This window comes from Podarcis tiliguerta, assembly GCF_965153285.1.
Source record: "Podarcis tiliguerta genome assembly, chromosome: 6".
In the NCBI taxonomy this organism is placed as follows: domain Eukaryota; kingdom Metazoa; phylum Chordata; class Lepidosauria; order Squamata; family Lacertidae; genus Podarcis; species Podarcis tiliguerta.
In genome coordinates, this window is record NC_139539.1 from 211,681 (window position 1) to 234,602 (window position 22,922).

Below are 22,922 nucleotides of genomic sequence, written 5' to 3' on the forward strand. Positions count from 1 at the left end.
AGCAAGTTCTCAACTGGGGCTTTTCCTTTCTGCCTCCTAGCTGCAGATTACCAAAAGTTCAACCTCCTCCTCTTCAGGAATGCCTGAGCAGTTTGATGCCTTGGCAGCAACCACAGGGACACGGCTGCACTTGCTGGAAACTACAGGAGGGGAGAGGGCTCAGGTCCTGCTTGCAGATTTCCCACTGGGGCATCTGGTCAGCCACTGTGAAAAGAGGATGCTGGGCCAGATGAGCCACTGGCCTCATCCAGCAGGCTCTTCTTAAGTTCCTGAGCCCAGGTGAAGAGCCCTCCAGGAAGCCTAGACTTGTTTGCTTTGCTCAATCTCAGAATGAATTTGCACCACCACAGCAGGAAATTTCCCAGTGTTTATTAGAAAGGGCAACATGACAACCCCCAAAATATAAAACATACACACAACCCCCCCCCCATTCCCTCAGGGTGAACGAGACAGAAGTCCAAAGGCTCAAATTTTGCTCCCTTCACAGCGTCACCTCTCAGGGCCTGGGTGGGCGCATGCCAGGAGGAGGAGGACCTAGAAAGGACAGAACAGAGGCAATCAGCTTTGCAGGTGCTGCCCCAGGAGGCAGCAGTGCTCTTGCGCCCCAAGGACAACCTTCCCCTTCCCTTCCCCTTAGTTCCAAGCTTATCAAGGGCCTCTGTCTTCCTCCAGTGAGATTTCCATTCAGAGGAGGCCAACAGGCAGCAGAAAAGGACTCTGGAGTTGGCTTTACCTCGCAGCCAGCCCTTGACTCAGGCTCAAAGCCAACTCACCTCTCATGCCAGGGGGAGGAGGCCTCATTCCAGGAGGTGGCATGCCCATCGGGGAGCCTCGGCCAGGCGGCATGCCCATCGGGGGGCCCATGGGGGGCCTCATGCCAGGGGGAGGCCCCATCATCCCTGCAGTGAAAAGGAAGCCACTTCAGTCCCCTGGACTCCGCAGACCACCCCTCCCCAAAGTCCCAAGGTGAACCTCAGAGTAATCCTGCTTTGACACCAACTCTTCATGGTGCTCAGTTACTGTCATTTCATCCCAGGTTCTGCCAGTCTGGGTGGGGGAGGCAACTGGGCTGCTGCTTACCTGGAGGTGGGGTCCCTCTGCCCATAGGTGGAGGGGGGCCTCCGCGGCCTGGCGCATACTGAGTGGGGGCTCCTGCAATACTGGCTGTTGCGGCAGCTGCTGCAGCAGCAACTGTCCCTCGGCTCTGAGGAGTCATCACCTGGGAGGGGAGAAGAGGCTTTTAGAGATCTGCAAGTGAGATCCCAAGCTGGAGGGATCCACTGCTGTTCCCTCCCCAGCAAACATCCAATGCCAATGTCCTTGAGCTGCCCCAGACTCCTCCTTCCCTCAAGCCATTTATTGGGAGGACGTGCCTCCTGCTTACCTGCTGGGATGGGCCACCAACACCACGCACGGGGCCAGCCAAGCCTGCGGGTGCCTGGGGCATGGGAGCTCCTGCGGGGACGCCCCTTCCAGCAGCTCTGCCAACACCAGGTCCTCCAGCGGCTCCAGCCAGGGGCACGCGAGCGATGCCAGTCTGAAAGAGCCAAACAGTCACTGCAGCAGGACAGTTTTCCAGTGGTGGTGGTGAAGTTCTTAACAAAAAACCTACCATGCTCAGCAGTGAGTCAGGCCACCACTTGCATAATAATAATTTTTTTTAATCTGGGGATGGACTGACACATACATTTATCTGCTTCACCATTGTCTTCCCAACCCCAAAATCTGACTTTTCTCCCAGCACTCCCCCGAAACTCCAGTTTCTTTCTTCCAAGTACCACAACAAGGAATATTTGGCTGCCCTTCTCCTCTCTGCCACCATTAATCCCCATCCTCTCTGATTGATTTCTTACCCCTCCCTTCTACTTTCCATGTTGAATTTTGATTCTGTGCTATTCCTGATATGTAGAAGAAGCAGACGTTTCAAAATAAATATATACTGGCATGCCCTTTAGTTCCAGAAGCAGACTGTAAATATTTTAGAGCAAACCCCAAAAGCCAGACTTAGTCGATGCCTTGCAATTTTAAAGGGGTGCTGTCAGGACCCCTCTACCAAGCTATTCTGGGAAAGGACAAGATCACGAGCAAACATCTCCCCTAATCTGGCTCTGCTTACATCTTTTGGGGGTGGCCCCTCGACTGTCATGGAGACCAGATTCTCTCCTCGCAGCAACACCAGGCCCAGCACTCGCTTCTCTTCCCGCTCGGGCTGCTTGGAGTTCTTGGGCCTAGAAGGAAGGAAGGAAGAAGCAACCCAAAGCTGTGTCACAAGCATCTCTGCCCCCTACACCTACCTTTACAGGGGGTGACCTGTTGGCCCCTCAGAGAGGTGGGTGACTTATGCCACATTGGAGGGGGGTCAAAGGGGGGGAGAGAGACCCAATGGGGCCCCCAGGCAGAAGCACTACTGTCCCTGGGGTCCTATGGGCTGAAAGGAAGGCCTGTCCTTGCTGCCTTCGGAGAGCCTTCCAATGGCCCTGCCCTTCCCCAAGGAGGACCAGGAGGGGGAGACCCCGGCCGCCTTCAGGGCTCCTGTGGTGGCGTGATCTTGCACCCCTAACAGAACTGTCCAGATTGTGCCCCCTAACCACTGACAAATGAGCTCTTCTTTCTGCCTCTCCTCCACCCCCCCATTCAATTCATCCTCTATTTAAAACCTTTTATGAGGCAATAATCAATATTTCTATTTATAGACATATTTACGGACACATTTTTAGCCGGTTTAGCAGCGTGCCCCCAGCCTGCGCCCCTGGCGGGGGCCCACCTCTCCAACCCCGAGCTATAGCCCTGGTTGCAGGTGCCCCTCCTGGGCCGGCCTCTGCTTGGGGGGTGTTGCTGAGGGGCCCCCCTAGCCCCTCCCCTGCCCCCCCTCTGGCCGCTCACTTGATCTTCCTGAACTCGTCGCAGTCGCAGAGGATGAGGTTCATGTGCTTGTCAAAGGCCTTGAAGGTGCCGATGAAGACGCGGCCGTCCTGCAGGATGCAGCGCATGCGGTAGTCGATGTGCTGCAGCATCTTGCTGCTCTTGCCCACCGTCTGCGGGGGAGGGGAGAGTCGGGTGATAGGTGTTTTGAGGTCTTAGATATATGGTAATGTTCATAACCGCACGTACATAGATCAGCACAGGAAGACCGACCTGAAGCCATTTTGATTCCTAAACTGAGCAAATGTTTCCTCTGCATGGTCAAAGTGGAAAAACCTCCCCATTGTCTTTTCCTTCACAAATCCTGTTTTAAGGGCACATTTAAGATATGAATAGGGTGTGAGCCTGTGACTTGGCCCAGGAACTAAGTATTTATCATTACAAAAGACTGGCCAGGCTCCCCAGGCAATCCAATCAAGTGACCATTAACAGCTAATCTGCCAGACAGGAGAAAATCAACATTCAAATCTCTGTTTAGACCGCCTTTTCTGTGATGTAGGTGTGATGTTTCCGGGGGTGTGGTCTTGATCTACAGGGTGACAATTTCAAAAGTCTTTATAAGGCCTTGCGCGCCATTGTTCTGGGTTCCTCCTCCCTTTCTGCGTGTGAGGGGAGCACCCTGTTGCAACAGATCAATCAAGATCAGGCTTACGAGCTGCTTGGCTTCTCCATATTCTCTGCTTGGCCTCTGTTGTTCTCTCCGACCAATAGGGAACCCACCTAAGGACTCCATATGGGCTCTTGTGTCCCCCATAAGGGGAAAGAGAAGGAGGGGGCCCCAATCCCGCCCCACCCCCACCCCTCACCATGGTGGCGGCGGCGTCGGTCCTCCTTCCCTGCGCGGCTCCCCTCGGCCTGCCTGCCTTCCTTCCCGCCGCCTCACGAACCAAAGACGCGCCTCGCGCTGCCTAAGCGGAACCGGAAGCGCCCGCCGACCGGACGCTCCCCGCCACACTTCCGGCGCCCGGCCCCGCCCCTCGGAGGCGGGGCTCGTTGCCCGGACGACCGCCCAGCGCGGCTCCGGAGGAGGGCGGAGCCGCGCGGTCTCCATGGCAGCCGGCGCCGGGCGACGAGGCCCCGCCTCCCGGGCTGGAGAGAGACGGAGCGGAGCCGGCGCCAATGGGGGACGAGGCGCGCTCCTGAGTGGCGGGCGCCGCTGGCCAATGGGGCTGCCCGGCCGGGCGGGAGGGGCGGGACGCAGCCGGGTCCGCGGCGGAGGGAGAGCGGCGGCGTCGGCGGCGTCGGCGGAGCGGAGGGTCCCGGGCAGCCGGGTGAGCGCGGGGCGGGGCGGGCGGCCGGCCTCGGCTCCCGGGCGGAGCGGCGACTCTCGGGGCTCCGTTTCCCCCGCCCCCTCTGTCTGTTGGTCACGCAAGGGGGGGGGAGGGGCCCGGCGACTTCAAAGGGAGTCTCTCCCCCGGACGCCGCTGGGGGGGGCACGGGCGCCCCCTGCTGGGCCTGCGGGAGACCGGCCGGCCCCCCATCTCCGGACAGAGGCCCGTGGGGGGGGGGGCCTGGAGGCCGCCTGCTCGGAGGAGGGAGGGAGGGGGCGACCCCTCCTTTGGCCTGGAGGAGCTGCTCGGCTTCTTCCCCCAACTGGGCGCCCGGCAAGCATCTCCCCCCCCCCCCCGTGCTGGGACCTTCCCATAAGCCGCAGCTTTTGGGGGGGGGGACTCCTGCTCTTGCCCTCAGTGGGGCAGCTGCGCCTCCCTGGCCCATCTGGGCGCCCCATCTCTGCTCCCACCTCCCAGGCAAGCAGGCAGGGTCTGTGGGTGGGAGGGCCGGGGGGGGGCGAGAGGCCTGGTCCTGCGCTGCCCAGACCCCAAGTTCCTGCGGGAGAGGAGGGGGCAGCCCCACAAATCGCCCCCGAAATGCCCCTGGGCTTCCTGTCGCCTGGCTCTTCTGCAGAGGGAGGCTGGTTCCTCTTCCCTTCCCAGAAGGAGGCGGCTTCCTCATGGGCTGCTGCTGCTTTTGCTCTGCCAGAACCTGGATGGGGAGCAGCAACCCCGGACTTGCCTGGGGTGGGCAGCACCCTGAGCCCCCCCCCCCCCGGTTCAATGGACAGGTGGGGCGCTGCAGAGGGGCAGTTGGGGGAGAGGCAAAGGAAGGGAGCTGCCTGGTGGGCTTGCCAGCATGTGGGGTTTGCCATGCCTGATGGAAGCCTCTGCCCAGGCATTCAGGGCTGGACGTTGGAGAAACACATCCTTCTTTTAAAAAGAGCCAGCAGAATGCATGCATGGGGGCATCCGGAACAGATGCAGGCTAGCTAAATCTCGGGTTCGATCTGCAGTGCCCTTTACTTCAGGGGTCCATCCCTGGGAGACCCAGCTCTCTGGGCACGCCAACATGAACTAGTTTAGCGCCTTCATCTTCCCCTCTCTTAAAAACTAAAGGGCAGATCATAATGGTCAACTGTGATGCCCTTAGAATATATTCAACCTTTCTTGGAAAAACAGGTTGGATGTATTGTGTATGTTGCAGCGTGCTTTATTCCCCCCTCCCCCCCCCCAAAAAAGACCTGTTCAAAAACTTGCAAGGCACATAATGACCCACATCTCCTAGCAAAACTAAGAGTCAATAAAGCTACTGAACTGGACCTCCAGCAGGGAATTTGTTGGGAGGTTCCCTCTCCAGCAGCCAGGAGAGGGTTAAGTGCGCCTGGCCTTGAATAGGAGGCTGGTGGTGAAGGGGAGGCAGGCAGAGGCACCAGCTGCTCTGGCCCCTGCAAGGCAAAGAGGTGCTGAGCCCGTGTCCTCCCTGGCATCCCTTGGGAGGGTGTCTGGCTGGCCGCTGTGGTCAGGAGAGGGGCCCCTCACTTGCCTACGCTTCCTCTGGGGCAACTCCTTGGCCAAAGAGCAGAGCTGGGGCATCCGCTAGCGCTGCCCTGCTTCCTTGCCAGGCTGCCCTCCCAGCGGCTTCCCAGCTCTAGGCAGGTGGGGCCGGGCAGTCTTTGGGGGCAGCCCAGAATTGGACCTGGCCAGGACAGCAGGAGGTGGTGTGGGTGCCTCTGAGAGCAGTGCCCCTCCTTGCCAGGTCTTTGTTGGAAGCCGGGGGGTGGGGGGCAAAGAGCTTGCCGAGCCAGGGGGCTGGCTCTGCTTGCCAGGGCTTTGGGCCTTTGTCTTTGGGCCTGTGCAGAGGCTGGAGTGCCCGCTTGAGGGGGCATCTCTCGGGCAGAATCCCCTCTGCCTTGGAGCTGACTTGCCTTTCCCCTCTGGCTAGGTTTGGGAGGCCCATTCCTTGCCCCCACCTGTGAGGTGGCCATCAACCAGGAGGGATGCCACCCCCGTCGGACATTGTCAAGGTGGCTGTGGAGTGGCCGGGGGCCAACGCTCAGCTGCTGGAGATTGACCAGGTGACAGGCGCAGGCTGCTGGATCGGGCCGGGGGGAGGCAGGGACCACATCTAGCATCCTGTTCTCACAGTGGCCAACCAGCACCTGAGGTTCAGAAGCCTGGCTGCCTCCTACTGGGGGTGGGGTGGGTCAGAGCTGAGTCCATGTGGCTGGTAGCCATTGAGAGCCCTGTCCTCCTCCTGGAATGGGTCTGACCCTCTTGGAAAGCCCTGGTGGCCAAGCTGCTTCCTGTGGGAGGGAGGTCCAGAGTTCCACTCTGCTCTCTGCTGAGAAGGGTTTTCTTTTCTCTGCCCTCTTTCAACTGTCAGCTTCCTGGGGTGTCCAGGCCTTCTAGTGCTGAATGGGGGGTGGGCCGGGGGGGGGGGCTGCTGATCACCTGCTGTCCAGAGGAGAGTTACAGTTCAGGCTTCTCTTTCTTCCCCCTGCCTCTCTCAGAAGCGGCCTCTGGCGTCCATCATCAAGGAGGTCTGTGACGGGTGAGTGGGAACCACAACTGGCTTCATGGGGGCCACGCTAGCCTCCCCCCCCCCACTCCAGCCAGCTGCTTGCTTGGGGCTCTGGAGCTGCTGGATCCCCTCCTCTGAGCCCCCTCAGGTGCTCTTCCGGCTCCTGGGTGTGGCTCACCTGCCCCCCCCCCGCTAGCTTGCTTCCTGAGGGAGGAGGCTGACATGGTCCTTCCCCCCCCCCTTAGGTGGTCGCTGCCCAACCCAGAGTACTACACGCTGCGCTACGCAGATGGGGCCCAGCTGTACATTACAGAGCAGGTGCGTGGGAGCTGGTTCCTAACCCCCCATCTAAAAAAGCAGGGAGCGGGCCATGGGGTGCCATGCTGCTCCTTGCAACTCTGATCAGGGTGGGGGCCTTGGAGGAAACCCACAGAAGCAGACCGGGAGCCCCGCTGGGGGGCCTCCGCTCCTCTCCCTGTTGTGCTAAGCAGCCCCCCCTTCTTGCCTTGCAGACCCGCTGTGACATCAAGAACGGGACCATCCTCCAGCTGGCAGTTTCTCCAGTAGGTCTGGGCTGCCTTGGGGGGGGGGGTGTTCTTTATCCCCCTTTGAGGACTTGGAGCCTGCTGCTGGCTTTTGGCTCATGGCACGAGGCCACCTCCTCTTGCTCTCTCTCTCCTGCCCGGCTGAGGGGAGCCCCCTGGAGGGGTTTGGGGTTTGCAAGGGGCTAGCTGTTGCCCTGCCCCCCAGTCCAGGGCCGCCCGCCAGCTGATGGACCGGACGCAGTCGCACAGCATGGAGGCTCGGCTGGAGGCCATGAAGGAGCTGGCCAAGCTCTCTGCGGACGTGACCTTTGCCACAGAGTTCATCAACATGGACGGCATCTCAGTGCTCACCCGCCTCGTGGAGAGCGGCACCAAGCTCCTCTCCCAGTAAGTGGGCATCCAGCGCCAGCCGCGCTCACCTCCCTGAGGGGCTGTCCTTTAATGTTGACAGTTCTGGCCTTCTCTTTGCTCCAGCACTGCAGCCATGTGCTGCCCCCTGGCCTCTTCTGGAGCAGGGCGCTCTTGGTTGTGGGGGGGCAGCTACCCCAGGGCTGCCAAGAGGGCAGGGGAGGCAGCAGAGACTTGGGCGCCACCTCCTTGGCCGCGTTCTCTTTGCTCTTCCGCAGGGCCTGGCTTGGGTGCTGTTTCTCTCCTCCTGGCATGCGTGGGGGCAGCTGGGATTTGATGCTGGTCACTGGGGCACAGAGAGGGGAAAGGCCACCGTCTAGAAGACAATCCTTCCAGGCCTGGGTCTTCTCCCCATTACGTAGTGTTGTAATGTAAGAACATAAGACAGACCCCCCCCCCACTGGATCAGGCCCAAGGGGGCCCACCAAGTCCAGCAGCCTGTTCTCACAGTGGCCAACCAGGTGCCTACCTGCGGTTATCGGCAACTGGGATTCAGAATCATGGCTGTCTCTGACTGGCAAAGCCGAGCCATCCAGTGTCCTCTTGGCCTCCAGGCCCTGGTCTGATCCACTCTGAAAGCCTTCTAAGGTGATGGCCATCAGTTTAGTTGCACTGTGCGAAGAAGGACTTGGTTTTATCAGTCCTGAATCTTCCAGCATTCAGCTGCGTGGGATAGCCACAAGCCCTGGCGTTAGAAGACAGGGAGGAAAAGGTTCCTCTCTCCACTTTCTCAATGCCACGCATGATTTTACAACCTTCCATTGTGTTGCCTCCTACATTTTCTCTAAACAGGCCCAAACGCTGCCACCCTTTCCTTAGCCAAGCCTTCCTAGATGTGTAACTTGGTTCGGCTTTTTAAACTTGATTTTATCTGCATTTTGGCAATGGCATCCCGCCTGCTGTTTTCGAAGTCTGTTTTCATTGCTGTTTGTAATGAATATTTTATGGTATTATATATACCGTTTAATATGTTTTTTTAAAAAACTGCTGAATAGTTAATTCAATATCCAAGTTGGCTTTGAGTGGGCAAGCGCAGGGAGGCCTTGAGCCTCTTGGTGGCCTGAGCAAATCCTCCTCTGTCACTGCCAGGCCTTGGCTGGCTGGTCACTCTGAGTGCCCGGCCTGCTTTGCCCTTCCCTTTTCTGCTCTGGTTCTCCAGACAGCAGCACATCCCACAGGCGGATGGTGGAGCTGCAGAGCATGTAGGGAGCGCAAAGTCCTGCCTCTGGCCTCTGGGGGTTGCAGGTGCTGAGGACACTAGGAGGCCCCAGAAGCAGGCGGCTCCCTTTCCCATTGCCCACTATGTGCTGATGTGAGACTGCCAAGACAGTGCCCGGTTGCAGCTCTGCGTCACCCAGCAGAGTGACTCTCTGGAGGGGCTGCCTTGCCCAGCCATGAGTGGGGAGAGAGGGAGCCCTGAGGGTGCCCCCCCCCCCACTGATCCGCCTTCCCCTGTGCCCCCTGCAGCTACAGTGAGATGCTGGCATTCACCCTGACAGCCTTCCTGGAGCTCATGGACCACGGCATCATCTCCTGGGACATGGTGTCCATCAGTTTCATCAAACAGGTACGGCCTCCGCCAGAGCAGGTGGCAGGGCTGGGCGATTGCTGCTTTTCAACATCTCACCCGCTAAACATCACGATGGACCAGTATATTGCCCTGTCGGAAATAAGGATGGAGCTATGCAGAGCCATCGGCTGGCTTCACAGTTTCCCCTCATTGTGATCTTTGCTGGCTCCTGCTCTTGGGATTCGCTGCCCTTGCAGGAGGCAGGGGGGAGCTGAGCTGGCAGAGTTAACAGGGGCTGAGAGAAGCCTTGGCTGGCTTCGTGGTTTTTCCTGCATCGTGATTTTTGCATAGCAACCGTGATTTGCGATATATTGCCAGGTCAAAAACAATGAAACTGATACGGTGGTACCTTGGTTCTCAAACTTAATCTGTTCCAGAAGTCCGTTCCAAAACCAAAGCGTTCCAAAACCAAGGTGCATTTTCCAATAGAAGGTAATGCAAAATGGAGTAATCTGTTCCAGGCTTTTAAAAACAACCTCCAAAACAATAGTTTAACATGAATTTTACTATCTAACGAGACCATTGATCCATAAAATGAAAGCAATAAATAATGTACTGCAGTCACACAATGAATCAGTGGCTGAACTGGGTTCCACACAGTCACACAAAAAAAGAGCTGCAAAAACAAAACAAAATAAATAGCAAAAACAGACAGACCTCAGTGTAACACTCAAAACGGAGCATGTTTGGTTTCCAAATTGTTTGAGTACCAAGGTGTGTGAGAACCAAGGTACCACTCTATCACAAAAGGGACTTCAAACCAGTTTAGGCAACAGTCCTAGCCGGCGGCACAGGAGAAGGGGGGCTCCCTGGGCAGGGCAGTGGGCATGCCTGGCGCTCAGCGGCCTCTGCCTCCCCCCCCCCCCAGATTGCGGGCTACGTGAGCCAGCCGACGGTGGACGTCTCCATCCTGCAGCGCTCCTTGGCCATCCTGGAGAGCATGGTGCTCAACAGCCAGAGCCTCTACCAGAAGGTTGCCGAGGAGATCACCGTGGGGCAGCTCATTGCCCACCTGCAAGTGTGAGTGGCGCCTCCCGCACCCCACATCCCGTCAGGGTGGGAGGAGGGGGGAGCCGCCTGCCGCTCATCCCACCCCCTTGTGCCCCTGCAGCTCAAACCAGGAGATCCAGACGTATGCCATTGCCTTGATCAACGCCCTCTTTCTGAAGGCCCCGGAGGACAAGAGGCAGGTGGGTGGCTGGGCAAGGGGGTGCCGTGGGGAGGGAGGGAAGGGCACCAGCCCTTGCACTCCTTTGCTGATGGGGGGCAGGGGGGAGGAAGGTCTGCCTCCCCAGGTGGTGACTGGCCGGTCTGCGTGGCACTGCGTCTCTGTGTCTGCCTGTCCCCCCCCCCCCCGCCTGCCTGCCCGCCCTCCCTGCGAGGGTCTCTGTGCTGACTCTTCTGCCGGCTTCTCTTTGTGTCTTTCTGCTTCCTGTTGTCCGCAGGAGAAGCTCCTTAACCCGCTAGACCTGCCTTGCACTGTAAGTAAATCCCTCAGCCCGGGAGGCTCCTCTCTAAGAGCACTGATGTTTTCTTTCTTCAGAGCCAGAAAGGGGGATGGAAATGTCTTGGGAATAAATAGAGAGAGACCCCCATACCCTTCCTCTGCCCCCGCCTCAGAGGCAGCCTTCTCCGTCTCCGTCTGTCTCTGCCTGTGTCTGTCTCTCTCTCACACATCTATCTGGCTTGCACACCTTGCATGTGTCCACAGGGAGAGGAGGAGATTGTGGCCGCCTTCTCCTGCCTGGTTCTTTGGCTGCTGAGGCTTAGGGAATCTTCTGAACTCAGGGCAGCGTTTTTGCCCTCCTAGACAAGCCGTGGGCTGTAAGCCAGAGGACAAGCTGGGCTGCAGCTCCTGGCTAATCTGGAGAGGGCAAAACCAGGGTGGTTTTTTTTCTTCCCCTCTCCCACCCCTGCCACCGCTTGGGTCTGTTGTTGTTGCATCCTGTGGGGTGTGTGCTCTGTGGGTGCACAGGGACGGAGCCAGAGGGAGTGCAGGTGGCCTGGGCTCCTGGGTGGGCTGCTGAGGTGGGGGCTTTGGGGGTGCAGCTTTCCTCCAGCTGCTGCTGCTGCAGCTGCTTTGGGTGATGGACAGCCAGAGGACTCTCCGAGGGTGGGAGCAGCCCCTTTGCTGAATGGCTGCGCTGCCTGTGCTTGGAGCACGCTGTCACGGCACTGCTGGGCTGCTCAGCACCCTTCCCCCCCCCGCCCCGGAGGTGGGGCACGGTTGGAGTTTCCTCTCTTTCTCTCTCTCTCTCTCTCTCTTCTGTCCACCCCCAACAGGAGATGGCCAACGCCTTTGCTCAGAAGCACCTGCGCTCCATCATCCTGGCAGTGAGTAGGACCAGGCTTTGACCTTGACATAGCCGTGCCTCTGGGCAACCATCTCAGCCCCGTCTCAGGGCACCCAGTCTTTGTGCCCCCCCCCCATTGCATGGTCTCTGGCCTGGCCAGGCAGCCGCCGTTGCTGCAGGCTGTGGGTGTTTCTGGGTGCGGATGGTGGGGGCTCCTGTTCCTCCCCAGCCAGGCGTGTCCCTCGCTGGTCAGGGGCCAGAAGGGGGACCTGGCCCGGCTCACGCAGGGAGGGGTTGGCAGGCGAGCCTCTTCCACCTCCTCCCTCCCTCCCTCTCCTCCCGCAGCACGTCATCCGGGGCAACCGCCCCATCAAGACGGAGATGGCCCATCAGCTGTACGTGCTGCAGGTCCTGACCTTCAACCTCCTGGAGGAGAGAATGATGACCAAAATGGACCCCAGCGACCAGGTGATTGGCAGGACTGTGCCCCCCCCTCTGTGTGAGCGGCAGCCTCCGCGCTGGGCTCACGCTCTGCCCTCTCTCCTCGCTTGCCAGGCCCAGAGGGACGTCATCTTTGAGCTGCGCAGGATCGCCTTTGATGCCGAGTCGGAGAGCAGCAGCCTCCCTGGGGGCGGGACAGAGAAGAGGAGGGCCATGTACAGCAAGGACTACAAGATGCTGGGCTTCGTGGTAGGCAGCCCCCCAAGACCCCCAGGCCAGGGGGGGGGCAGTTCCTCATTCAGCAGCCTGTTCGCCCCACGGCCAAGCGGGTGCCCTGAGGGAACCAGCAGGCCAGACCAGAGCACAAGAGCAGCCCTTTCCCCTCCTGCCTCTCCAGCAATGGATGTTTGATTCGCTTTCATATTTATGGCCCACTTTTCCAGCCACAAATGGGGGGCTCAAAGCAGCTCACATTCATAACACTAGGAAACAACTGACATTGCAGTCGCTATTCTGTCAAACAGAGTAACGTGTAAGTAAAGCAAACAACAACAAATTCATCAAAAGGATTAATACAATTAAGTAAATTTATAGTATTCCAGAAAATATCAGAAATCGTTCATCAAAACTATTAATGCGATTCAAAATTCCCAAACTTGGGTCTCCGGCTGTTTTTGGACTACAGTTCCCATTATCGCTGGCCACTGGTCCTGCTAGCAAGTTTGCTAGCCCTCTCTTGGAGCCATCCAGGCTGGTGGCCCTCACTGCCTCCTGTGGGAGGGAGTTCCACAGTTGAATTGTCTGCTTCCTTTTCCCTGCCCTGAATCCCTCAGCAGTGGGGACCCCGTGGGGGCAGCTCCTTCCTTCTGCTGCTGACGGCAGGCGCTGATTTTTCTCCCGCGTAGAACCACATCAACCCTGCCCTGGACTTCACCCAGACCCCGCCAGGGATGCTGGCCTTGGACAACATGCTCTACCTGGCCAAGTGCCACCAGGACACCTACATCCGGGTAAGCGGGGAGGGTGCCCCCCCCCCTGTGAAGGCCGAGGCTCCTGGGCCAGCCCCACCCCCTCACCCTGCTCCCTTCCTGCCCCACAGATCGTCCTGGAGAACAGCAGCCGGGAGGATAAGCACGAGTGTCCCTTTGGGCGCAGCGCCATTGAGCTCACCAAGATGCTGTGCGAGATCCTGCAGGTCGGGGAGCTGCGTAAGTGGAGGGGGGAGCAGCGCTGGGGGGGGAGCACCCATAGAGTCTTCTCTTGAGCACTCGTTCCAGAGGGGACCCTGAAGCTGCCTGTGCAGGAAAGTGGCCCCTGGACTGAAAGGCCCCCCCTCCAACCAGGGAATTTACGTTGTTTGGCTGTGGCCACGATGCCCCTCCCACGTGCTTGGCTTCCTCTTCCTCCCTGGTGCTCCCCCTGAGGTGCCACCTGACTGTTCTGACCCCCCTCCCTCTCCCTGCCAGCCAACGAGGGCCGCAACGACTACCACCCCATGTTTTTCACCCACGACCGCGCCTTCGAGGAGCTCTTTGCCATCTGCATCCAGCTGCTCAACAAGACCTGGAAGGAGATGCGGGCCACGGCGGAGGACTTCAACAAGGTGGGGTGGCCGTGGGGCAGAGGCAGGGGGTGGCGGGAGGGGGCAGCTGCCCTCCAGTGGGCAGGGGTCTCCCCTTCCAGCCCAGCTGGGCCATCTCCCCTTCCTCCTCCTCCATAAGAACAGAATGCTCCTCTGGTCTGGCCCAGGCGAGGGAACACACTTTTAAATAGCAAGGAAACCAAGAGACTCACAAGCAAAAGCACCTTGTAAGACCCAGTTGATTAAAACTATTGCACAATAGGGCAGCCTTGCCAGCGAGCAAAGACTGCCTCAAAGGACATTTGAACAAAGCTTTTACTGGTATGTATCACAAAACGTCATGGCATGTATCAAAAGAGTGTCAAAAGTCCGGCTCCGCTCTGTTTCCATCTTTTGTCTTCTGGCCTTCTGTAAAGAAAGGCCTGTTGACGTTCCCTTATCGTCCTTCCATGTCCCTGGAATGCTTCAAGGAGAAGCTTGCTTCGCCCTCCCGACTCTAAATATACCTTCTTGGCCAGGTCTTGGTGCCCTTCTAGTAATGCCAATAAACTTCCCACCCTCCAGGGTCAGAGAAGCATGGAAATGCCATACAGGAGGGAGGCCTGGGAGATCTGCAAAAGGCAGGAACACGAGAATCCAATCCCTTGTGGATACATTGACACATCATCCTATAAGTGCGTGAAACAACTCGAGCCAAATTTGCATGGAGTCTAGCCCAGCATCCTGTTCTCTCAGTGGCCAGCCACATTGCCCATGATGGGAGGCCCCTCAGCAGGATCTGAGTGCGAGAGAACGTTTCCCCACCTCAGATTTCCGGCGAGGGCCATCAAGAAGCATTCCTGCTACTGAGCAGGGAGGCAAAGCAGAGCCACTGTGGTCAGTGGCCTCAATAGCCCTTTCAGAGCCACCCAGGCCATCCCTCCCTCGGTCGTTGGGTGTTCTCACACTTATGGGAGAAGAGCTTCCCTCTCCCGTTCTCCCTGCCAGGCGTAATTTTGCCCCCTCTCCCAGGTGATGCAGGTGGTGCGGGAGCAGATCATGCGGGCGCTGCCCTCGAAGCCCAGCTCCCTGGACCAGTTCAAGAGCAAACTGCGCAGCCTCAGCTACTCGGAGATCCTGCGCCTGCGCCAGTCGGAGCGCATGAGCCAGGACGACTTCCACTCCCCGCCCATCATGTGAGCGGCTGCTTTGGGGGTCAGGGCTGGGGGTGGCGCCTGGCAGGGGCAGTGGGGGGTGCTCACCGGCTGCTGTGTGGCCCCCCAGGGAGCTGCGGGAGAAGATCCAGCCCGAGATCCTGGAGCTCATCAAGCAGCAGCGCCTGAACCGCCTCTGCGAGGGGAGCAGCTTCCGCAAGATCGGGAACCGGCGCAGGCAAGGTGAGGGCAGCGGGGAGGAGAGGGCGGGGGGGGGGGATCCTGGCCACGGCTGGCTCTGCAGGAGGGGAGGGTTGCTCTTGCCTTTGGGGGCTTCCCTCTGGGACATTTGCACAGTTCCTGTGAGCTATCTTATGTCCTTATGGAACCTCCAGCTCCAGAGGAAGTCTACCTTCATTCCTAGATTCTATGTTTAGGGAAGTTTTTAATGACTGATGTTTTAATGTATTTTTTATCTTTTGTTGGAAGCCGCCCAGAGTGGCTGGGAAAACCCAGCCAGATGGGTGGGGTAGAAATAAATCATAATCATAATTAGGCATTTGGCCCCCGTGGCTTGATGCCCCCTCCCCCTTTGGGTCTTTCATTCTTTCCAAACCTTTCCAAACAGATGCTTTTCTCCTCCAGCATAAATCAGGATCTTTTCAGGGGTGCCTCTTCGCTTGCCAAGTATGTCCAGATTCAAAGGCTATTCCACAGCTCACCAGGGGAGCTTGCTGGGACTGTCCTCGGATGGAGCCATTGAGCCCAGCGCCCTTGCCTTTTCGTCTGGGAGACGGGGATTTCCATCCCTTCTCACAAACAAACAAAAGGGCATTCACAGACGACTGCGGGTCGTGCCCTTTTGATCTCCTTGAAAGATATGGGGCTACATGCCCCTTACCCCCCATTAGTCTCCGTCTGGGACCCCTCCTGGGCGCTAGAGCACCCGAGAGGGCAGCTTGCCAGGTTTGCTGCAAAACAGGAAGTCCACTTCTCCGTGATTTCAGAGAAGCGGCCTCCCTGCCTTCTTATGGGCCGTGTGCTGTTGTTGTCGCCCCGCAGAGCGGTTCTGGTTCTGCCGCCTGGCTCTGAACCACAAAGTGCTTCACTACGGGGACCTGGAGGACAACGCCCAGGGGGAGGTCACCTTTGAGGCCCTGCAGGAAAAGAGTGAGTGCCGTGCCAGGCCGGGGGGGGGTTGTTCAGGCGAGGCACTGGGCAGGGGCTCAATGACCAGCCCTCTGGGCAAGGGCAGCCAGCAGCCCCCGGGGGGCTTTCGCTGTGATTCCCGGGGGGACCTCCTCCCAACTCTCTGGTTCTGTGGAAGAGGGAAGGGGCTTCTTCCGCTGTTCTTGCCCAGCCTGACCAGCAGCCCCTCCCTCTCGCCCAGTTCCCGTTGCAGACATCAAGGCCGTTGTCACTGGGAAGGACTGTCCGCACATGAAGGAGAAGGGGGCTCTGAAGCAGAACAAGGTAGCTGGCTGGGGAGGGGAGGGGAGGAAGACCCGGGGGGGGGTGTCCTTGGCAGGGGGGGGGCTGGCCTCCTTGGCTCACCAGCCCCTGCTCTCCCTCTTCCCATCCACAGGAGGCTCTGGAGTTGGCCTTTTCCATCCTGTACGATCCGGATGAGACCCTGAACTTCATAGCCCCCAACAAATACGAGGTGAGTCAGGAGTGAGGGGAAGCTGCCTTCCTCCCGACGGATGGCCCTGATCCTGCAATGCTCCTCCTGGCTTGTCCTGTGGCTGCGGTTCCGAGTCATTGAATTGTAGAGCTGGAAGGCACCCCAGGGGGCATCTAGTCCAGCCCCGCCATGCAGGAATCTCGGCTCAAGCATCCCTGACAGATGACCGTCCAACCTCTGCTCAGTAACCTCCTGGGAAGGAGAGTCCCCCACCTCCCGAAGGGAGACCTTTCCACAGTCTAACGGCTCTTACTGCCAGAAAGTTCTTCCTGGTATTTCACTGGAATCTCCTTTCTTGTAACTGGAAGGCATGGGTTCGAGTCCTGCCCTCCAGAGCAGGAGAAAACATGGGGCAGCCCTTGAGAGATTTGACGACGGCTCTCGTATCTCCTGTCACTTCCTCTAGGGAAAGGGCTGTTCTCCCTGAAGGAAGCCCAGGCCACTTGGGGCTTTCACAAAACCAGGGGAGAGCGTTTGTGGGTGAAGCAGAGACTGTCTCCTTCCTCTTGGGCCCAGAAAACCGAGAGGAGGACTGGAAGGGGGTGGGGCCCTGCCTTTTACCCAGGAGGCTTTCTTGTGCCCCTGCCCCCAGCTAGGGAAGCCATCCCCGGTCTCCATGTGGAGATTCTTAGAGCAATCTCTGCGTCCGGCTGCCCCATCTGGGCTGCTCTAACTCCATTTCCCCCCAGCTGCTTGGCTGCCTCTCTGCTTTCTTCAACCCCCCCCCCCTTGACTCTTTCCTCTCCGTCAACCTCAGCTCCTTTTCTCAAACCTTGCAGGGCTGACCATGTAGCTGCCCACCAACTTCCTTCCTGCCTCTCTCTCTCTCTCTCTCTCTCTCTTGCCTGTCTCTGCAAAGCTGCTCAGTCTCTGGAGAGTCAAGGGGGTGGGGGTGGGGGAGAGACATGAATCCCACCATGGAAAATGGAAGGGAGCTCAGTGGCTGAGGAGAGAGGGACGTGGCAGGGTTGAGGAGCCTGATTTTCTTGCTTGGTTTTCTTCTGAAATAATGTGTATTGCTTTCCAAAATGAAAGGTTATGCAAAATTCTGCAAATTGCAGTGTTATCAGGCAGGATCTGGTGACAATATACAGCCCATGTACAGTTACAGATCACGGTCAGGTAAAAACAAGGCACAAAATAAAACCCAAAGAAATTAAACGGCAGGTCCGTGAGTGCGTGGAAGGGGGCATAATGGCAGAGACATGAGACAAGGCGAGGGGGCAAGACGTGGACCCCGTTAACTCAAGGGAAAGGAAGGAAGGTTATGAGATGCCATTATATGGGAAGATCTTTTTGGATGAGGCCTCTGAGTCCGGCATCCTGTTCTCACAGAGGAGAGGACTCCCTGGGAAGCCCTTCCTGGGAGGTTTGTGAGCACAGCGTGTCTGTCTGTCAGCTGCCATTCCTGCATGACCCTCGGGGTCCCTTCCAACCCCACAATTCTGTGATGGAGGAAGTGGGGGCAGGTGTGTCCCCGCCCCCCCAACGTGTCAGGGGGCAAGAGGAGGGGCAGCCAGGCCACCCCCCCCCCTATGGTCCCTCCTGGGGTCTCAGGTCCCTCCTCCCCCCCTCCCCCGCAGTACTGCATCTGGATTGACGGCCTGAACGCCCTTCTGGGGAAGGAGATGGGCAGCGACCTGACCAAGAGCGACCTGGACACGCTGCTCAGCATGGAGATGAAGCTGCGCCTGCTGGACCTGGAGAACATCCCCATCCCGGAGGTGCCCCCGCCCGTCCCCAAGGAGCCCAGCAGCTACGACTTCGTCTACCACTACGGATGACGCCCCTCGGCAGCAGAGGCAGGGCGGGGGGGGGGGCAGCCTCCGGCCCCCTCCAGCGCATGCCCAGGACCTCTTCTTCATGCTGGGGTGGGGGGGGGCCTCCTCTCCAACTGCGGAAGCAGGGATCCTGCTGGGCAGTTGCGCTTGGGGTTTTTTTTTTATGCTACAAGACTCTCCCCTCTATGGCAGCTGTTCTCCGCCCTGCAGCAGGGGGCAGCCAGAGCCCGGCTACTCCAGAATCAGCCGGCTGCGCTGGAGGGCCGAGCGTGCTCTGAAGCCCCCCCCCCCGGTTGCATTCCCTGCAGATCTGTGGCAGAGCCGTCCTTGGTGTGCCTTTGCCTGATGTGCTTGGCCTGAGGCCGCTGGGGGCTCTTGCCTTCCCCGGGAAGGGGGCACGGCAGATGGGGGCTGGCAGCAGAGCCTCATCCATGACTGTCTCTGGGGCCTGCCTTGTAGGGGGCTGGGCAAGATGACCCCTGGGGACCCTTTCCAACTCTACCATTACACGATTCTCTTACTTTCCAGGCAGGCAGGGGCTCCATCCTGTGAGCCCAGCAGTGGCAAATGCAGCCCGTGGTACAGCTTCTGACCCCCCCCCCCCCATCTAGGCTCCCCTGGGTGGAAGAGCACTGAGACGCCTCCCCCACCGACCCAAGAAAGGCTGCCAGTCTAGCTGCTTTCACCTGGCAGTGGGGCACAGTGCACAGGCTGGACCTGGCATGCCCCTCCCCCCCTCCCCGATCTTTGCATTAAAGGCTGTTTTCCTCCTTTTTGCCGGCTCCTGTTTCCTTCTTGCACAGACCAGGTTGTAGGAGGGAAGACTCTGCCCAGGCTGAAGCGGACTGTTCCCTGGGAGGGAGAAAGGGCTGCCTGCTTCTTGCTGGTGCCAGGGCCTCTCCCCACCCCAGGCAGAAGCGAGAGCTGCCTGGTGAAGATGGTGCCAAAATCACGGATTTCAGAGGAGTGAGTGGGCAGCAACACGTCCCATTTCCCCTCTGAAAACTGGCAGTAAACACTTCTGCTCATGCAGGTCTTATTTTGAGCAGAATATGGGTGCTTGTGAGGCTTCCTGCGATTTTGGAAGACTGGGGACACGGACCCCCACTTCATGAGTGCAGCATCGCTGTCAACCTCTTTTTTGGGGGGAAATTCCCTTATTCCAGCACTGTTTCCCACTGCTATCCCGGATGGTTAGATATCCCATAGACTGTCCCTGGGACAGGTGAGGCTGCTGATCCCTTATTTTCAAATCTGAAAATTGACAGCTATGGAATGGAGGGGGGTCAGGTCTAGCCAGCCAGGGGCCCATGGATGCCTTGCGGGACCTGGACTCCCAGCCTCCCACCCCTAATTGGTGAGGATTCTGGGAGACACTTGGACCTGGGGCCCATCCTTGGATGTTTGGGGAGACCCTGGAAGAGCTGCTGAGGCAAGGATGCTGCAGAGGTTTACCAAGAGCAAGCTGTGCCAGGCTCAAGGCCGCTCTGTATCTGCCCGCTGGGTGCCTCCGGGGAAGGTGGTGGGTGTTGGAGCGCAGTGACAAGGGGATCAGGCCCCACAGCTGCCTTGCTCACCTCCCAGCCAGCCAGGTGCCCCTCGTGGGAGTACCAAGTGGGACTCGGGGGCAGCAGCCCCACTCAGCCCCCGACGGGCCCATAATAATAATAATAATTTATTATTTATACCCCGCCCATCTGGCTGGGTTTCCCCAGCCACTCTGGGCGGCTTCCACAAAGACCAAAAATACACTAATATGTCATGCCTTCCTGCAAGTGGGCGGCAGCAATCAGAGTCATGAGCAGGGGGAGAACCAGGCAATCGGCCCTTGAGCTCCTTGGACCAGAAGCGGGGCAAGAAATGCAACGCCCTTTATGAAGGAAGACGAGGGGCGCGGCGCCTCCCCAGGGTGCAGTGACGGGCAGACGCCGCCAGGAGGCGCTCGTCTTCGCCGCCGAAGAAGGCGGAAGGGGCCGCTCTGGCGCGGCGAGTCTGTGTCGGCAGGCCGGGAAGGGGCGGGGCCTGTGGCCGGAAGCGGCTGTCCGGATGCGCGGCGGGCCTCGGCGCGGCGGGATGCGGCCCCCGGGGGTCGGCGGCGGCGCGGGGTCGGCGGCGCTGGCGGCGGGGCTGGTGCTGCTCTACTACGCCTTCTCCATCGGCATCACCTTCTACAACAAGTGGATCATGAAGGTGGGCGGGGGGAGGGGAAGGAGAGGCGCCCCGCCCCCCCGCCCCTCCCCCTCCCGGCTCACCCCCCTCTCCCCCCCCCGCAGAGCTTCGGCTTCCCGCTCTTCATGACGCTGCTGCACCTGCTGGTCATCTTCGCGCTCTCGGGCCTGGCGCGCCGCTGCGCCCGGAGACCCGCCCGCCCGCTGCTGCCCTGGGCCGCCTACCTGCGCCAGGTGGGCCCCGCAGGTGAGGAGGCCACGGGAAAGGGCCGAGGGGCCGCTCCCTCTCCCCTCGGCTCCGGGGACCCAGGGCCGGGTTGACATGTCAGCTCAACAAGCTCTAACTTAAAGGGAAAGGGATCCCTGACCATGAGGTCCAGTCGGGCGGACTCTGGGGTTGCGGCGCTCATCTCGCTTTATTGGCCGAGGGAGCTGGCGTACAGCTTCCGATCATGTGGCCAACGAGAGCGGCGCATGGAAACGCCGTTGACCTTCCCGCCAGAGCGGTACCTATTTATCTACTTGCACTTTGACGTGCTTTCGAACTGCTAGGTTGGCAGGAGCAGGGACTGAGCAACGGGAGCTCACCCTGTTGCAGGGATTCGAACCACTGACCTTCTGATCAGGAAGTCCTAGGCTCTGTGGTTTAACCCACAGCGCCACCCACGTCCCATAGCTCTAGCTTAGGGCCCCCCAAAAAATGTAAAGGAAAAAAAACACTGAATGTACATTTCCAAAACATAAGATAAAAAACAAATAAAATAAAACCAATATACAGCAACAGTGTCTTGTGTTGTGTAGGTTCTTATTTGTTATGTGCAAATGGTTTGAGATACCTATTAGTTCTGTTAATTACCATTATCTTGCATATGTTCAAAACAAAAAACAGTGACAATTTGCTGTTGACAGGACAGCTGGACATAGAAAGGACCCCATTACCTTCAGTAGCTTAGGGCCTTATCAAACCTAAATCCGGCCCTGGGGAGACCATTAGCCTTGAATTTCTGCCCAAGCAGGCAGGCAGGACCAGAAGCATCAAGGCGAAGGGGCAGGACACACCTCTCCACACCTTCTTTCATGGTTCGTGAAAATCCGCCTGCTCCTGTGGTGGGCAGCAGTTAGTTCTTCTCCTCTCCTGTTCCTCACACTTGGAGTCCACAGGAAAAGGGACCCAGGAAAGAGAAGGAAAAATGCGGAATGTACAATTTGTTCTTCCATATTTTACTGCCGGAAGAGGTGGAGCTTGGGCCGGCAGCTCGGTCACAGAGGAGGAAGGTGGCAACATTCTATCCCCGAATGCTAGTTGCTTGGGGGCAAAGGAGAAGGGCTGTAGCCATTGTCCTCGTCTTGGGGGCTTCCTGGACACATCTTGGCTGACTAGCTGTGGGTGAGACAGCCAGGCTGACCTCTCGTTCGGTCCTCTTTCTCTTTGCCTCTCAGCTCTGTCAACGGCCCTGGACGTGGGGCTCAGCAACTGGAGCTTCCTCTACATCACCGTCTCGCTGTGAGTATGGGGTGGGGTCTTGGGAAGACGCTGCCCGTCTCTCTTGCCTGCCTGCCTGCCTGACGGCCTCCTTCCTCCCTGGTCTTGCAGCTACACCATGACCAAGTCCTCGGCCGTCCTCTTCATCTTGTTCTTCTCTCTGGTCTTCAAGCTGGAGGAGCCGGTGAGCGCCCAGCCCCTGAACCCCCAAGGCTGAGCGGGAGGGGATCATTGGGCCTGCGGGCACCAGCCAACCTGCGCTGTTCTTCTTCCCACCAGAGGGCGGCGCTGGTGCTGGTGGTGCTGCTCATTGCGGGGGGGCTCTTCCTCTTCACCTACAAGGCGACGCAGTTTGACATGGAGGGCTTTGCCATGGTGCTGGGAGCCTCCTTCCTGGGCGGAATCCGCTGGACGCTGACACAGATACTTCTGCAGAAGGACGAGCTGGGTATGTGCCCTTCTGGGGCGGGTGGCGGGGGGCAGGCGACACCCTGCTCCGTTTCCTCCTCCTTGATGGGCTCCCCCTTCTCACCCTCCTGGCAGGACTCCAGAATCCCATAGACACCATGTTCCACCTGCAGCCAGCCATGTTCCTGGGCCTCTTCCCCCTCTTCGCTGCATTTGAGGGTGAGTGGTTTGGATGAGGCGGGGACAGAAATGGCACCTGAGCAGGAAGCTGAGGGAGCAGCAGAGCAGGGGATCCAGGTGCAAGTCTTCTCCCAGGGGAGCTGTTCCCCAAAAGGGTGCTTGTCTGGGGATTGCTTAGGCTAGGGCAGGGTTCCCAACCTTTTTTGGGCCGTGCCACACCTAAGCATCCCCCCACATAACATATAATTCTTCTTATTCAAAAAGTGAACTAATCACGTGGAGGAAGCCTAAAAGGCCATTAACTGTTAATAACTCATTCTCAAATTGCCCCCCTGTGGGGTGTGTGCCCCACATTGGGAACCATGGCTCTAGGGAATTCACTGGGGTCCAAGCAGGGTTCAGGTTCCTTCTCCAAAGCTGTTGGCTGGTACGTTCGTAGCTCCAGTCATGTGGAAGGGGGGAGGGAGAGATTCTGGGGAGAAATGGGGAAATGTAAAATAGTGCATAAGTGGAAGAGAACAATGAGCA

At 58.6% G+C, this 22,922-nt stretch overlaps 3 protein-coding genes across 9 annotated transcripts in view; 2 read left to right on the forward strand and 1 right to left on the reverse strand.

Annotated features, from left to right (window-relative positions):
- SNRPB (small nuclear ribonucleoprotein polypeptides B and B1) overlaps nucleotides 1-3,876 on the reverse strand; it is a 128,395-nt gene extending 124,519 nt beyond the window's left edge. Inside the window, exons 1-7 of one of the 2 annotated variants that reach the window (XR_014512869.1) lie at nucleotides 3,729-3,868; nucleotides 2,884-3,035; nucleotides 2,117-2,228; nucleotides 1,385-1,537; nucleotides 1,081-1,219; nucleotides 774-899; nucleotides 428-534 (exon numbers count right to left, since the gene is read on the reverse strand). Coding sequence is in view for 1 of the 2 variants with exons in the window: in XM_083447668.1 (XP_083303794.1) it covers nucleotides 497-534; nucleotides 774-899; nucleotides 1,081-1,219; nucleotides 1,385-1,537; nucleotides 2,117-2,228; nucleotides 2,884-3,035; nucleotides 3,729-3,731 (723 nt within the window). In the remaining variant the exon portion in view is untranslated. Of the gene's footprint in view, nucleotides 1-353; nucleotides 535-773; nucleotides 900-1,080; nucleotides 1,220-1,384; nucleotides 1,538-2,116; nucleotides 2,229-2,883; nucleotides 3,036-3,728 lie in introns of those variants that run through there. The other variant, XM_083447668.1, reaches the window with a different exon arrangement.
- A 233-nt stretch (nucleotides 3,877-4,109) lies between these two features.
- ELMO2 (engulfment and cell motility 2) lies at nucleotides 4,110-18,928 on the forward strand. 5 transcript variants are annotated; one of them, XM_083447360.1, is made up of 22 exons: nucleotides 4,111-4,193; nucleotides 6,139-6,271; nucleotides 6,707-6,747; nucleotides 6,963-7,035; nucleotides 7,230-7,280; nucleotides 7,468-7,649; nucleotides 9,138-9,237; nucleotides 10,109-10,260; nucleotides 10,352-10,430; nucleotides 10,686-10,721; nucleotides 11,524-11,574; nucleotides 11,880-12,002; nucleotides 12,090-12,224; nucleotides 12,881-12,985; nucleotides 13,075-13,183; nucleotides 13,442-13,578; nucleotides 14,569-14,732; nucleotides 14,821-14,933; nucleotides 15,753-15,860; nucleotides 16,081-16,163; nucleotides 16,276-16,353; nucleotides 17,958-18,928. In XM_083447360.1, exons 2-22 carry the CDS (start codon nucleotides 6,194-6,196, stop codon nucleotides 18,156-18,158), a joined length of 2,199 nt encoding a protein of 732 aa, XP_083303486.1. In that variant the 5' UTR covers nucleotides 4,111-4,193; nucleotides 6,139-6,193; the 3' UTR covers nucleotides 18,159-18,928. The 5 variants fall into 5 exon arrangements, with proteins under 5 accessions (XP_083303487.1, XP_083303486.1, XP_083303490.1 ...); XM_083447361.1 differs by lacking the exon at nucleotides 10,686-10,721 and having other exon boundaries at nucleotides 4,110-4,193; XM_083447364.1 differs by lacking the exons at nucleotides 6,963-7,035; nucleotides 10,686-10,721 and having other exon boundaries at nucleotides 4,126-4,193.
- Nucleotides 18,929-20,223: 1,295 nt separating this feature from the next.
- SLC35H1 (solute carrier family 35 member H1) overlaps nucleotides 20,224-22,922 on the forward strand; it is a 6,424-nt gene continuing 3,725 nt past the window's right edge. Inside the window, exons 1-6 of one of the 2 annotated variants that reach the window (XM_083447602.1) lie at nucleotides 20,224-20,345; nucleotides 20,429-20,570; nucleotides 21,764-21,827; nucleotides 21,918-21,990; nucleotides 22,086-22,254; nucleotides 22,350-22,433. In XM_083447602.1, the coding sequence (XP_083303728.1) occupies nucleotides 20,229-20,345; nucleotides 20,429-20,570; nucleotides 21,764-21,827; nucleotides 21,918-21,990; nucleotides 22,086-22,254; nucleotides 22,350-22,433 (649 nt within the window). In that variant the 5' untranslated portion in view covers nucleotides 20,224-20,228. The remainder of the gene's footprint in view (nucleotides 20,346-20,428; nucleotides 20,571-21,763; nucleotides 21,828-21,917; nucleotides 21,991-22,085; nucleotides 22,255-22,349; nucleotides 22,434-22,922) is intronic. The other variant, XM_083447603.1, reaches the window with a different exon arrangement.